The sequence below is a fragment of the Pseudophryne corroboree genome, chromosome 9, assembly GCF_028390025.1.
Source record: "Pseudophryne corroboree isolate aPseCor3 chromosome 9, aPseCor3.hap2, whole genome shotgun sequence".
NCBI classification, from domain to species: Eukaryota; Metazoa; Chordata; class Amphibia; order Anura; family Myobatrachidae; genus Pseudophryne; species Pseudophryne corroboree.
This window is the reverse complement of record NC_086452.1, coordinates 479,625,587-479,641,636: the sequence shown is the minus strand read 5'-3', so window position 1 is coordinate 479,641,636 and position 16,050 is coordinate 479,625,587. Positions and strand designations below refer to the sequence as shown.

The 16,050-nt window shown below is 53.3% G+C and overlaps 1 protein-coding gene across 2 annotated transcripts in view; it reads left to right on the top strand.

Annotated features, from left to right (window-relative positions):
• The window catches only part of NICN1 (nicolin 1, tubulin polyglutamylase complex subunit), an 82,088-nt gene that overhangs the window by 24,886 nt on the left and 41,152 nt on the right, over positions 1 to 16,050 (top strand). For both annotated transcript variants that reach the window (XM_063941441.1, XM_063941442.1), the window contains exons 2-4: positions 3,046 to 3,216; positions 14,031 to 14,144; positions 14,378 to 14,449. In XM_063941441.1, the coding sequence (XP_063797511.1) occupies positions 3,046 to 3,216; positions 14,031 to 14,144; positions 14,378 to 14,449 (357 nt within the window). The remainder of the gene's footprint in view (positions 1 to 3,045; positions 3,217 to 14,030; positions 14,145 to 14,377; positions 14,450 to 16,050) is intronic.

Here is a 16,050-nt window from a genome sequence, read left to right as displayed (position 1 = left end):
TCCTGTGTGTATCAGTATAATGACCCCCCTCCTGTGTGTATCAGTATAATGCCCCCCCTCCTGTGTGTATCAGTATAATGACCCCCCCTCCTGTGTGTATCAGTATAATGCCCCCCCTCCTGTGTGTACCAGTATAATGACCCCCCCCCCTCCTGTGTGTATCAGTATAATGACCCCCCCCTCCTGTGTGTATAAGTATAATGACCCCCCCTCCTGTGTGTATCAGTATAATGCCCCCCTCCTGTGTGTATCAGTATAATGCCCCCCCTCCTGTGTGTATCAGTATAATGACCCCCCTCCTGTGTGTATCAGTATAATGACCCCCCCTCCTGTGTGTATCAGTATAATGCCCCCCCCCCTCCTGTGTGTATCAGTATAATGACTCCCCTCCTGTGTGTATCAGTATAATGACCCCCCTCCTGTGTGTATCAGTATAATGACCCCCCCCCCCTCCTGTGTGTATCAGTATAATGACCCCCCCCCTCCTGTGTGTATCAGTATAATGACCCCCCCTCCTGTGTGTATCAGTATAATGACCCCCCCCTCCTGTGTGTATCAGTATAATGCCCCCCTCCTGTGTGTATCAGTATAATGACCCCCTCCTGTGTGTATCAGTATAATTGCCCCCTCCTGTGTGTATCAGTATAATTGCCCCCCTCCTGTGTGTATCAGTATAATGACCCCCCTCCTGTGTGTATCAGTATAATGACCCCCCCTGTGTGTATTAGTATAATGACCCCTCCTCCTGTGTGTATCAGTATAATGACCCCCCCTCCTGTGTGTATCAGTATAATGACCCCCCCTCCTGTGTGTATCAGTATAATAACCCCCCCCCTCCTATGTGTATCAGTTTAATGACCCCCCCTCCTGTGTGTATCAGTATAATGACCCCCCCTCCTGTGTGTATCAGTATAATGACCCCCCCTCCTGTGTGTATCAGTATTATAACCCCCCCCCCCCTCCTATGTGTATCAGTATAATGACCCCCCCCCCCTCCTGTGTGTATCAGTATAATGACCCCCCCCCCTGTGTGTATCAGTATAATGCCCCCCTCCTGTGTGTATCAGTATAATGACCCCCCCCCCTCCTGTGTGTATCAGTATAATGCCCCCCCTCCTGTGTGTATCAGTATAATGACCCCCCCCCCTCCTGTGTGTATCAGTATAATGCCCCCCTCCTGTGTGTATCAGTATAATGCCCCCCTCCTGTGTGTATCAGTATAATGCCCCCCCTGTGTGTATCAGTATAATGACCCCCCCTCCTGTGTGTATCAGTATAATGACCCCCCCTCCTGTGTGTATCAGTATAATAACCCCCCCCCCCCCCTCCTATGTGTATCAGTATAATGACCCCCCCCCCCTCCTGTGTGTATCAGTATAATGACCCCCCCCCCCCTGTGTGTATCAGTATAATGCCCCCCTCCTGTGTGTATCAGTATAATGACCCCCCCTCCTGTGTGTATCAGTATAATGCCCCCCTCCTGTGTGTATCAGTATAATGACCCCCCCCCCTGTGTGTATCAGTATAATGCCCCCCTCCTGTGTGTATCAGTATAATGACCCCCCCCCTCCTGTGTGTATCAGTATAATGCCCCCCTCCTGTGTGTATCAGTATAATGACCCCCCCCCTCCTGTGTGTATCAGTATAATGCCCCCCCTGTGTGTATCAGTATTATGACCCCCTCCCTCCTGTGTGTATCAGTATAATAACCCCCCCCCTCCTGTGTGTATCAGTATAATGACCCCCCCCTGTGTGTATCAGTATAATGCCCCCCCCCCCTGTGTGTATCAGTATAATGCCCCCCCTGTGTGTATCAGTATAATGACCCCCCCTCCTGTGTGTATCAGTATAATGACCCCCCCCCCCTCCTGTGTGTATCAGTATAATGACCCCCCTCCTGTGTGTATCAGTATAATGACCCCCTCCTGTGTGTATCAGTATAATGCCCCCCTCCTGTGTGTATCAGTATAATGCCCCCTCCTGTGTGTATCAGTATAATGCCCCCCCCCTGTGTGTATCCGTATAATGCCCCCCCCAGTGTATATCAGTATAATGACCCCCCTTCTGTGTGTATTAGTATAATGCCCCCCCCCCCCCTGTGTGTATCAGCATAATGCCCCCCTCCTGTGTGTATCAGTATAATGCCCCCCCTCCTGTGTGTATCAGTATAATGACCCCCCCCCCTGTGTGTATCAGTATAATGCCCCCCCCTCCTGTGTGTATCAGTATAATGACCCCCCTCCTGTGTGTTTCAGTATAATGCCCCCCTCCTGTGTTTATCAGTATAATGCCCCCCCTCCTGTGTGTATCAGTATAATGCCCCCCCTCCTGTGTGTATCAGTATAATGCCCCCCCTCCTGTGTGTATCAGTATAATGCCCCCCCTCCTGTGTGTATTAGTATAATGCCCCCCTCCTGTGTGTATCAGTATAATGCCCCCCCTCCTGTGTGTATCAGTATAATGCCCCCCCTCCTGTGTGTATCAGTATAATGCCCCCCCTCCTGTGTGTATCAGTATAATGCCCCCCCTCCTGTGTGTATCAGTATAATGACCCCCCCCCCTGTGTGTATCAGTATAATGCCCCCCCCTCCTGTGTGTATCAGTATAATGACCCCCCTCCTGTGTGTTTCAGTATAATGACCCCCCCTGTGTGTATCAGTATAATGACCCCCCCCCCCTGTGTGTATCAGTATAATGCCCCCCCCCCTGTGTGTATCAGTATAATGACCCCCCCTCCTGTGTGTATCAGTATAATGCCCCCCTCCTGTGTGTATCAGTATAATGCCCCCCCTGTGTGTATCAGTATAATGACCCCCCTCCTGTGTGTATCAGTATAATGCCCCTCCCCCTCCGGTTTGTATCAGTATAATGACCCCCCCCCCCCCCCAGCTGACGGGTATAATCACCCCATATCACCAGCTTCCTATTAGTTGTGTCCAGTAGCGGCAGTGCCTGGTGCCGAATCATAGTCTGTGTGCTGTGACTCCCTGCAGGGGGGGTCTTCCAGGGACAGCTCACTGAGTGTATTACCCCTCTCTGGTGCAGGAGATCAGCTTCAAGAACTACTACACCGCTTTCCTGACCATTCAGATGCAGGCGTCAGACCCCTCAGCCAAGCCCGGACCCTGGCGGACGTGTGTCAGCAACCTGCGCCTTATGCCGAGCCCCCACACGGAAGAGGGGTCCCAGGACTACGTGTCTCTGTACAGGCAGCAGGTGAGGAGCACATCTGTGTCATGTATTATACCAGAGTGACCGGGCATAGGGAGGTACTGCGTGCCTGTGAGGAAGTCCCAGGGAGGGTAGTGACTAGTGTGTATATATATATATATATATATATATATATATATATTTCTCTGACGTCCTAGTGGATGCTGGGTACTCCGTAAGGACCATGGGGAATAGCGGCTCCGCAGGAGACTGGGCACAAAAAGTAAAAGCTTTAGACTAGCTGGTGTGCACTGGCTCCTCCCCCTATGACCCTCCTCCAAGCCTCAGTTAGATTTTTGTGCCCGAACGAGAAGGGTGCAATCTAGGTGGCTCTCCTGAGCTGCTTAGAAGTTAAAGTTTAAATAGGTTTTTTATTTTCAGTGAGTCCTGCTGGCAACAGGCTCACTGCATCGTGGGACTAAGGGGAGAAGAAGCGAACTCACCTGACTGCAGAGTGGATTGGGCTTCTTGGCTACTGGACATTAGCTCCAGAGGGACGATCACAGGTTCAGCCTGGATGGGTCCCGGAGCCGCGCCGCCGCCCCCCTTACAGAGCCAGAAGAGCGAAGAGGTCCGGAGAAAGCGGCGGCAGAAGACGTTCCTGTCTTCAAATAAGGTAGCGCACAGCACTGCAGCTGTGCGCCATTGCTCTCAGCACACTTCACACTCCGGTCACTGAGGGTGCATGGCGCTGGGGGGGAGCGCCCTGAGACGCAATAAAAACGATATAAAAACCTTATATGGCTAAAAAAATGCATCACATATAGCTCCTGGGCTATATGGATGCATTTATCCCCTGCCAGTTTCCTGAAAAAGCGGGAGAAAAGGCCGCCGTGAAGGGGGCGGAGCCTTTCTCCTCAGCACACTAGCGCCATTTTCTTTCACAGCTCCGCTGGAAGGACGGCTCCCTGACTCTCCCCTGCAGTCCTGCACTACAGAAACAGGGTAAAACAGAGAGGGGGGCACTATTGGCAGCTAATATATAAATACAGCAGCTATAACAGGGAGTAACACTTATATAAGGTTATCCCTGTGTATATATATAGCGCTCTGGTGTGTGCTGGCAAACTCTCCCTCTGTCTCCCCAAAGGGCTAGTGGGGTCCTGTCCTCTATCAGAGCATTCCCTGTGTGTGTGCTGGGTGTCGGTACGATTGTGTCGACATGTATGAGGAGGAAAATGATGTGGAAGCAGAGCAATTGCCTGTGTTAGTGATGTCACCCCCTAGGGAGTCGACACCTGACTGGATGGTAGTAATTAAAGAATTACGTGACAATGTCAGCACTTTGCAAAAAACTGTTGACGACATGAGACAGCCGACAAATCAATTAGTGCCTGTCCAGGCGTCTCAGACACCGTCAGGGGCGCTAAAACGCCCGTTACCTCAGATGGTCGACACAGACCCTGACACGGATACTGAATCCAGTGTCGACGGTGACGAGACAAACGTAATGTCCAGTAGGGCCACACGTTACATGATCACGGCAATGAAGGAGGCATTGAACATTTCTGACACTACAAGTACCACAAAAAAGGGTATTATGTGGGGTGTGAAAAAACTACCAGTGGTTTTTCCTGAGTCAGATGAATTAAATGAGGTGTGTGATAAAGCGTGGGTTTCCCCCGATAAAAAACTGCTGATTTCTAATAAATTATTGGCACTATACCCTTTCCCGCCAGAGGTTAGGGCACGTTGGGAAACACCCCCTAGGGTAGATAAGGCGCTCACACGCTTATCAAAACAAGTGGCGTTACCGTCTCCTGATACGGCCGCTCTCAAGGAACCAGCTGATAGAAGGCTGGAAAATATCTTAAAAGGTATATACACACATACCGGTGTTATACTGCGACCAGCGATCGCCTCAGCCTGGATGTGCAGCGCTGGAGTGGCATGGTCGGATTCCCTGACTGAAAATATTGATACCCTGGATAGGGACAGTATATTATTAACTATAGAGCATTTAAAGGATGCATTACTATATATGCGAGATGCACAGAGGGATATTTGCACCCTGGCATCTAGAGTAAGTGCGATGTCCATTTCTGCCAGAAGAACGTTATGGACGCGACAGTGGTCAGGTGATGCGGATTCCAAACGACATATGGAAGTATTGCCGTATAAAGGGGAGGAGTTATTTGGGGTCGGTCTATCGGACCTGGTGGCCACAGCAACGGCTGGAAAATCCACCTTTTTACCCCAGGTCACCTCTCAGCAGAAAAAGACACCGTCTTTTCAAACCCAGTCCTTTCGTCCCTATAAGGGCAAGAGGGAAAAAGGCCGCTCGTTCCTGCCCCGGGGCAGAGGAAGGGGAAAAAGACTGCACCATGCAGCCTCTTCCCAGGAGCAGAAGCCCTCCCCCGCTTCTGCCAAGTCCTCAGCATGACGCTGGGGCTCTGCAAGCAGACTCGGGCACGGTGGGGGGCCGTCTCAAGAATTTCAGCGCGCAGTGGGCTCACTCGCAAGTGGACCCCTGGATCCTGCAGGTAGTATCACAGGGGTACAAATTGGAATTCGAGACGTCTCCCCCTCGCCGGTTCCTGAAGTCTGCTCTACCAACGTCTCCCTCCGACAGGGAGGCAGTATTGGAAGCTATTCACAAGCTGTATTCCCAGCAGGTGATAATCAAGGTACCCCTCCTACAACAGGGAAAGGGGTATTATTCCACGCTGTTTGTGGTACCGAAGCCGGACGGCTCGGTGAGACCAATGTTAAATCTAAAATCTTTGAACACTTACATAAAAAGGTTCAAATTCAAGATGGAGTCACTCAGAGCAGTGATAGCGAATCTGGAAGAAGGGGACTATATGGTATCTCTAGACATCAAGGATGCTTATCTCCATGTCCCAATCTACCCTTCTCACAAAGGGTACCTCAGGTTTGTGATACAAAACTGTCATTATCAGTTTCAGACGCTGCCGTTTGGATTGTCCACGGCACCACGGGTCTTTACCAAGGTAATGGCCGAAATTATGATTCTTCTTCGAAGAAAAGGCGTATTAATTATCCCTTACTTGGACGATCTCCTGATAAGGGCAAGGTCCAGGGAACAGTTAGAGGTCGGAGTAGCACTATCTCAGGTAGTGCTACGTCAGCACGGGTGGATTCTAAATATTCCAAAATCGCAGCTGATTCCAACAACACGTCTACTGTTCCTAGGGATGATTCTGGACACAGTCCAGAAAAAGGTGTTTCTCCCGGAGGAGAAGGCCAGGGAGTTATCCGAGCTAGTCAGGAACCTCCTAAAACCAGGACAAGTATCAGTGCACGAGAGTCCTGGGAAAAATGGTGGCTTCTTACGAAGCGATTCCATTCGGAAGATTACATGCAAGAACTTTTCAGTGGGATCTGCTGGACAAATGGTCCGGATCGCATCTTCAGATGCATCAGCGGATAACCCTATCTCCAAGGACAAGGGTATCTCTCCTGTGGTGGTTACAGAAGGCTCATCTTCTAGAGGGCCGCAGATTCGGCATTCAGGATTGGATGCTGGTAACCACGGATGCCAGCCTGAGAGGCTGGGGAGCAGTCACACAGGGAAGAAATTTCCAGGGCTTGTGGTCAAGCATGGAAACGTCTCTTCACATAAATATCCTAGAGCTAAGGGCCATTTACAATGCCCTAAGTCAAGCAAGGCCTCTGCTTCAGGGTCAACCGGTATTGATCCAGTCGGACAACATCACGGCTGTCGCCCACGTAAACAGACAGGGCGGCACAAGAAGCAGGAGGGCAATGGCAGAAGCTGCAAGGATTCTCCGCTGGGCGGAAAATCATGTGATAGCACTGTCAGCAGTGTTCATTCCGGGAGTGGACAACTGGGAAGCAGACTTCCTCAGCAGACACGACCTCCACCCGGGGGAGTGGGGACTTCATCCAGAAGTCTTCCAAGTGATTGTAAACCGTTGGGAAAAACCAAAGGTGGACATGATGGCGTCCCGTCTCAACAAGAAACTGGACAGATATTGCGCCAGGTCAAGGGACCCTCAGGCAATAGCGGTGGACGCTCTGGTAACTCCGTGGGTGTTCCAGTCGGTATATGTGTTCCCTCCTCTTCCTCTCATACCAAAAGTACTGAGAATCATAAGAAGGAGAGGAGTAAGAACGATACTCGTGGCTCCGGATTGGCCAAGAAGAACTTGGTACCCGAAGCTGCAAGAGATGCTCACAGAGGACCCGTGGCCTCTACCTCTAAGGAAGGACCTGCTCCAGCAGGGACCTTGTCTGTTCCAAGACTTACCGCGGCTGCGTTTGACGGCATGGCGGTTGAACGCCGGATCCTGAAGGAAAAAGGCATTCCAGATGAAGTCATCCCTACCCTGATCAAGGCCAGGAAGGATGTAACTGCAAAACATTATCATCGCATTTGGCGAAAATATGCGTGGTGTGAGGCCAAGAAGGCCCCTACGGAGGAATTTCAACTGGGTCGTTTCCTACATTTCCTGCAAGCAGGATTGTCTATGGGCCTAAAATTAGGATCCATTAAGGTTCAAATTTCGGCCCTGTCGATCTTCTTCCAGAAAGAACTGGCTTCAGTGCCTGAAGTTCAGACGTTTGTCAAAGGGGTACTGCATATACAGCCTCCTTTTGTGCCTCCAGTGGCACCTTGGGATCTCAATGTAGTTTTAGGGTTCCTAAAATCACATTGGTTTGAACCACTTGCCACAGTGGATTTGAAATATCTCACATGGAAAGTGGTAATGCTGTTGGCCCTGGCTTCAGCCAGGCGCGTATCAGAATTGGCGGCTTTATCCTATAAAAGCCCTTACCTGATATTTCATTCGGATAGGGCGGAATTGAGGACTCGTCCTCAATTTCTCCCTAAGGTGGTTTCAGCGTTTCACATGAATCAACCTATTGTGGTACCTGTGGCTACTACGGACTTGGAGGACTCCAAGTTGCTGGACGTAGTCAGGCCCTGAAAATATATGTTTCCAGGACGGCTGGAGTCAGAAAATCTGACTCGCTGTTTATCCTGTATGCACCCAACAAGCTGGGTGCTCCTGCTTCTAAGCAGACTATTGCTCGTTGGATTTGTAGTACAATTCAGCTTGCACATTCTGTGGCAGGCCTGCCACAGCCAAAATCTGTAAAAGCCCATTCCACAAGGAAGGTGGGCTCATCTTGGGCGGCTGCCCGAGGGGTCTCGGCTTTACAACTTTGCCGAGCAGCTACTTGGTCAGGGGCAAACACGTTTGCTAAATTCTACAAATTTGATACCCTGGCTGAGGAGGACCTGGAGTTCTCTCATTCGGTGCTGCAGAGTCATCCGCACTCTCCCGCCCGTTTGGGAGCTTTGGTATAATCCCCATGGTCCTTACGGAGTACCCAGCATCCACTAGGACGTCAGAGAAAATAAGAATTTACTTACCGATAATTCTATTTCTCATAGTCCGTAGTGGATGCTGGGCGCCCATCCCAAGTGCGGATTGTCTGCAATACTTGTATATAGTTATTGTTACAAACAAATCGGGTTGTTTATTGTTGGAAGCCATCTTTTCAGAGGCTCCTACGGTTATCATACTGTTAACTGGGTTCAGATCACGAGTTGTACGGTTGTGATTGGTGTGGCTGGTATGAGTCTTACCCGGGATTCAAGATCCTTCCTTATTATGTACGCTCGTCCGGGCACAGTATCTTAACTGAGGCTTGGAGGAGGGTCATAGGGGGAGGAGCCAGTGCACACCAGCTAGTCTAAAGCTTTTACTTTTTGTGCCCAGTCTCCTGCGGAGCCGCTATTCCCCATGGTCCTTACTGAGTTCCCAGCATCCACTACGGACTATGAGAAATAGAATTATCGGTAAGTAAATTCTTATTATATATATATATATATATATATATACTTGGTGCTTCATCGCGCCCTACGGGCGCTCTTCACACCGTCGCCAGGGGCTACGCCCCCTTAACCCTTGCATGCCTTTCTGGGGTTCAATATTTGTATTATATGGAGTATTACCTGCATTCCTTTGTTAGTGGTTAAATATTGCACAATGACAGGGCTTGCGATGGTGAAGGAGGCGCAGCCCCTTGCGACGGCGTGAACAGCACCTGCAGGGCACGATGTACAGAATGTAGCGGGTGCGGGGGGGACTGCGGATGGTGTCTGTAGATGCTGCGGGTGGAGGGGGGGCGGAAGTGGGGGTGGGGCCCGGATGGGGAAGGGTCGGGAGGTGCTGCGGGTGGGGGAGGGGCAGAGGAGTGGGGGATGCAGATGGGGGAGGGGTCCAGAGGCACTGCAGGTGGGGGAGGGGCAGGGGTGCCATGGGTGGGAGAGGGGCAGGTTGTGGATGGGTGAAGGGTTCCGGAGGTGCTGTGGGATGGGAAGGGGCGGGAGTGCCGCTGGTGGGGTAGGGGTCCGCAGGCGCCATGGGTAGGGGAGGGGCAGGTATGGGTGTTGCGGCGGATGGGGAAGGAGGTCTGGAGGTGCTGCAGGTGGTGGAGGGGCAGGTGCGGGGGTGCCATTGGTGGGGGAGGGGTGGGTGAGGTGGGGATCGCGGATGGAGGAGGGTGTCTGCAGATGCTGCGGGTGGAGGGGGGCAGGTGTGGGGGGAGACATATAAGGGGGGTGAATGGTGGAGGGGGCCTGGAGGTGCTGGGGGTGGTGAAGGGGCGGAGGAGTGGGAGCCGCGGGTGGTGTAGGGGGTCTGGAGGTACAGCATGTGGGGGAGGGGTGGAGTGCCGCATGTGGTGGAGGGGAAGGTGCGGAGGTGTGGTGCATTGGGGAGAGGTCTAGAGGTGCTGCGGGTACTGTACATGCCAAAAAGGTAGTTGGAGGGTATGCAGTAACAGGGCCAGGACAGGGGTGACAGGGTCAGAACAGGGTTGACAGGGCCAGGACAGGGGTGACGGGGTCAGAACAGGGGTGACGGGGCCAGGACAGGAGTGACGGGGCCAGGACAGGGGTGACGGGGCCAGGACAGGGGTGACGGGGCCAGGACAGGGGCGACGGGGCCAGGACAGAAATGGCAGAGACAGGATAGGGGTGACAGGGCCAGGGTAGGGGCGGCAGGACCAGGACAGGGGTGACAGGGCCAGTATAGGGGTTGACAGGGCAAGCACAGGGGTGACAGGGCCAGGATAGGGGTACCAGGGCCAGCATAATGGTGACAGGGCCAGGATAAGGGTGAAAGGGCCAGGATAAGGGTGAAAGGGCCAGGATAAGGGTGGCAGGTCAAGGCCAGGGGTGACAGGGACATGACAGCACACAGGGCATGGGAGAGATTGGTATTAGGGACAAAACAGTGGTGACAGACAGATGTGACTTACCGGAGTCACTGCTGCTGGCTGCTGCTGTTCCACTCCAACCTGTTGGGATCTGCTGCTGGTGGAGACTTGGCATGGCTGACTCTCTCAGGCTGGAGTCCTGCTTTCTCTGCCAGTCCGCATCCCTCCCCCCCTCCTCAGTCACACACCGCAGACCTCGCGCAGCTGCCGGGCACTGTGGTAAGGTGAGACTGGAAATGACTGGTTAGCCCCCAGGAGATGCTGCGGCTGGAGGGAGGAGGGGGTCATAGCATGCATGTGGCGCGGACCTCGCGGCTGCTGGGCACTGTGGTAAGGGGAGACTGGGAGTGACTGGTTAGCTCCCAGGAGACGCTGCGGCTGGAGGGAGGAGGGGGTCAGAGCCTGCAAGCAGCTCGGACTTCTGCAGTGCTACCCGCCGGCTAAAGTGTGTGAAGGAGCTGGGCGCACCTCACTGCAGGTGGCAGCGCTGCAGCTAGCGGTGGGGTTGCCGGGGCTGGAGATAACAGAGGCAGTATGGAACCTGCACAGTGGTTGGTGACCCACAAAACTGCAGCTAAGAAGCGTGGAGTGTGCCAGAAAGTGACGCTCCTCCGCGCCAGAGAGACCCTGCTGAGTATGCTGATGTGGGGGGTCAAGTACGGCATACCCCCTCACACACCCCCATACCTCCCAAATGTCCCGATTTTCACGGGACAGTCCCATTTTTTGGGGTCTGTCCCGCTGTCCCACCCGCGGGTCGCAGTGTCCCGCGGTGGGGGGGAAAGGGGGGGCAGTTGGAAAGCTCCTGTACTCGCAGTTCTGCTTAGCAGAGCAGCGGTGAATAGTGGAGATAGAGGGAGAGGGGGCATCAGGGGGTACGGATTAAGGGGGGGTTCCAGCAGCAGAGCCGGATTAAGGGGGGGGGCAGGCGGTACGTACGGTTGGCCCCACAGTTTTAGGGGTCTCCCCGGCTCGAGTAGCTCTGTCCCAGCTCAGAAGCTCCCCCCCCCGTCCTGCCAGTAACAACGGCAGCATTGTGCTACAGTCAGCACACGCTGCTGCGTGTTGGCAGGTCTGTGGTGTTGCAGGGAGGCAGCAGTCTCCCTGCTTTCTTCTCCCTGTGCGGGTGTGTAGGGGGGAGCGACCACCTCCTCTGGATTTAGCCCTAGCTGAGGGGACAAAATTCCATAAAAAAAAATAAATAAAAAAATCATGGAATTTGCATAAGGGGGCGTGGCATCGCGCGGCGCGATTAGGCCACGCCCCCAACCCCACAGCAGGCACAGCAATGATATAGGGCTCCCCTATCTCAAGTACCCTGGGCCCCCCGGACTCATAATCAGCCCCTGGGGGCATGCCAGCAGCTCACAGAGCGCTGGGCATGCCCCCTCACTGACGAAAACGGGGGCCCTCCCGTGAAGCCACGCCCCCTTTTCGCTGTGTGTGTGTGTGTGTGTGTGTGTGTGTGTGTGTGTGTGTGTGTGTGTCCGTGTGTGTGTGTGTGTGTGTCCCTCCTTCTGCCTGCAGAAAGCTGGGAGGTATGCACCCCTGCATGTGCCATGTCCATACCATCTGCTTCTGCTCCTAGTCTCCTATAGATTTGGCCAGATCTGTGACTCATTTGACTAACTCCGCCCAGTTTTGTGACTCCGCCCAGCGTTAGCAAATGAATCACAAAGTCACAGATCTGGGCTATTATATAGGAGATATACACACTAGCTGAGTACCCGTGCTGCACTACCGAATTTCAAGTATTTCCGTGCGTGTAACTTTCATTTTGAAGGACTTCCATGAAAACTAATTAGACATGCTGCGCCCGCCCCTGCCAACCGTTGTCAGATATATATCTGGTATAGTGTATGTAGCCTGTCACTGTATTATATATATAATCACTGTAGTCTCTCGCTGAGTGCCTGTGAGTGTGAGTCCCGGTACTGATATATATCTTGTATAGTGTAGTGTGAGTCCCGGCACTGATATATATCGGGTATAGTGTAGTGTGAGTTCCGGCACTGATATATATCGGGTATAGTGTAGTGTGAGTTCCGGCACTGATATATATCGGGTATAGTGTAGTGTGAGTCCCGGCACTGATATATATCGGGTATAGTGTAGTGTGAGTCCCGGCACTGATATATATCGGGTATAGTGTAGTGTGAGTCCCGGCACTGATATATATCGGGTATGGTGTAGTGTGAGTCCCGGCACTGATATATATCGGGTATAGTGTAGTGTGAGTCCCGGCACTGATATATATCGGGTATAGTGTAGTTTGAGTCCCGGCACTGATATATATCGGGTATAGTGTAGTGTGAGTCCCGGCACTGATATATATCGGGTATAGTGTAGTGTGAGTCCCGGCACTGATATATATCGGGTATAGTGTAGTGTGAGTCCCGGCACTGATATATATCGGGTATAGTGTAGTGTGAGTCCCGGCACTGATATATATCGGGTATAGTGTAGTGTGAGTCCCGGCACTGATATATATCGGGTATAGTGTAGTGTGAGTCCCGGCACTGATATATATCGGGTATAGTGTAGTGTGAGTCCCGGCACTGATATATATCGGGTATAGTGTAGTGTGAGTCCTGGCACTGATATATATCGGGTATAGTGTAGTGTGAGTCCCGGCACTGATATATATCGGGTATAGTTTAGTGTGAGTACTGGCACTGATATATATCGGATATAGTGTAGTGTGAGTCCCGGCACTGATATATATCGGGTATAGTGTAGTGTGAGTCCCGGCACTGATATATATCGGGTATAGTGTAAGTGTGAGTCCCGGCACTGATATATATCGGGTATAGTGTAGTGTGAGTCCCGGCACTGATATATATGGTATAGTGTAGTGTGAGTCCTGGCACTGATATATATCGGGTATAGTGTAAGTGTGAGTCCCGGCACTGATATATATCGGGTATAGTGTAGTGTGAGTCCCGGCACTGATATATATCGGGTATAGTGTAGTGTGAGTCCCGGCACTGATATATATCGGGTATAGTGTAGTGTGAGTCCTGGCACTGATATATATCGGGTATAGTGTAGTGTGAGTCCTGGCACTGATATATATCGGGTATAGTGTAGTGTGAGTCCCGGCACTGATATATATCGGGTATAGTGTAGTGTGAGTCCTGGCACTGATATATATCGGGTATAGTGTAGTGTGAGTCCCGGCACTGATATATATCGTGTATAGTGTAGTGTGAGTCCCGGCACTGATATATATCGTGTATAGTGTAGTGTGAGTCCCGGCACTGATATATATCGGGTATAGTGTAGTGTGAGTCCCGGCACTGATATATATCGGGTATAGTGTAGTGTGAGTCCCGGCACTGATATATATCGGGTATAGTGTAGTGTGAGTCCCGGCACTGATATATATCGGGTATAGTGTAGTGTGAGTCCCGGCACTGATATATATCGGGTATAGTGTAGTGTGAGTCCTGGCACTGATATATATCGGGTATAGTGTAGTGTGAGTCCCGGCACTGATATATATCGGGTATAGTGTAGTGTGAGTCCTGGCACTGATATATATCGGGTATAGTGTGAGTCCTGGCACTGATATATTAGTATACGCTTCCTCTGCTCCTCAGATGCTGTGTGATACAGATAACGTAGTCTCTCTCCGTCTCATCCTGCGACAGCCGTCACCGGTCTGGCTCACCTTCACCCTGGAAGACCTGCAGATCAATCCACCTGGAAGGCAGGTAAGTGAGCAGGTGTGCGGTGCGGAGGACAGGCCATAGAACATGCTGTAACATAAGAGGTCTGACACCTCATTCAGATCCCTCAGCTGATAATAAGATCATTTACATCTTCTGCTTTTAGGGCTTATTCACATGTGCTGTGTGCGCTGCGCCCTAATGCATAATATAAAGACTTCTAGTGCGAGGCTGGTGCCGCATTATTTATGTGCATGTGTTACCGTTGTGTGTTCCAGAGCCCGCACAGGGGGTTCTCCTGGTGGATGTCTCATCTTCCCCCCAAAGAGAAGCTGCGGAACCTGCACAAGGTGAGAATTGGGGGCGAATATAAAGAGTCATTATAAGACAGGATTGGTGATAAATAGATACGAGAGAGATGATTATGAAGTGTACACGGCACCGCATAGTGGGACAGCGCAGAAACCGCGCTATAACACCACAGGGCGTATAATGATGACATAATACACATGACCGTTACATAGGCCGTGCCGCATAGCGCAGAAACCGCGCTATAACACCACAGGGCGTATAATGATGACATAATACACATGACCGTTACATAGGCCCTGCGCTCCCCAGGCTGTTACCCCCTGCGCTCTGTTACCCCTGCGCTCCCCAGGCTGTTACCTCCTGCGTTCTGTTACCCCCTGTGCTGTGTTACCCCCTGTGCTGTGTTACCCCCTGCGCTGTGTTACCCCCTGTGCTGTGTTACCCCCTGCGCTGTGTTACCCCCTGCGCTGTGTTACCCCCTGCGCTTTGTTACCCCCTGCGCTCCCCATGCTGTTACCCCCCCTGCGCTCCCCAGGCTGTTACCCCCCCTGCGCTCCCCAGGCTGTTACCCCCCCTGCGCTCCCCAGGCTGTTACCCCCCCTGCGCTCCCCAGGCTGTTACCCCCCTGCGCTCCCCAGGCTGTTACCCCCCCTGCGCTCCCCAGGCTGTTACCCCCCCTGCGCTCCCCAGGCTGTTACCCCCCCTGCGCTCCCCAGGCTGTTACCCCCCCTGCGCTCCCCAGGCTGTTACCCCCCCTGCGCTCCCCAGGCTGTTACCCCCCCTGCTCTCTGTTACCCCCTGCGCTCCCCAGGCTGTTACCCCCTGCGCTCCCCAGGCTGTTACCCCCTGCGCTCTGTTACCCCCTGCGCTCCCCAGGCTGTTACCCCCCCTGCGCTCCCCAGGCTGTTACCCCCCCTGCGCTCCCCAGGCTGTTACCCCCCCTGCGCTCCCCAGGCTGTTACCCCCCCTGCTCTCTGTTACCCCCTGCGCTCCCCAGGCTGTTACCCCCCTGCGCTCCCCAGGCTGTTACCCCCTGCGCTCTGTTACCCCCTGCGCTCCCCAGGCTGTTACCCCCTGCGCTCCCCAGGCTGTTACCCCCTGCGCTCCCCAGGCTGTTACCCCCTGCGCTCCCCAGGCTGTTACCCCCTGCGCTCCCCAGGCTGTTACCCCCTGCGCTCCCCAGGCTGTTACCCCCTGCGCTCCCCAGGCTGTTACCCCCTGCGCTCTGTTACCCCCTGCGCTCCCCAGGCTGTTACCCCCTGCGCTCCCCAGGCTGTTACCCCCTGCGCTCTGTTACCCCCTGCGCTCCCCAGGCTGTTACCCCCTGCGCTCCCCAGGCTGTTACCCCCTGCGCTCTGTTACCCCCTGCGCTCCCCAGGCTGTTACCCCCCCTGCGCTCCCCAGGCTGTTACCCCCCCTGCGCTCCCCAGGCTGTTACCCCCCCTGCGCTCCCCAGGCTGTTACCCCCTGTGTCCCAGCACTGCGGGGCTCTGTGCGCTGACCGTCCTCGGCACTACCAGGCAGCCGCACGCTGGGGGACCGGGAAAAGAGAGGGGGACTAGGGGCCTGATTCAGACCGGATCGCTCGCTAGGGGTGTTACACTGCTGGGAGCAGATAGTCGCCGCCCATAGGGGAGGG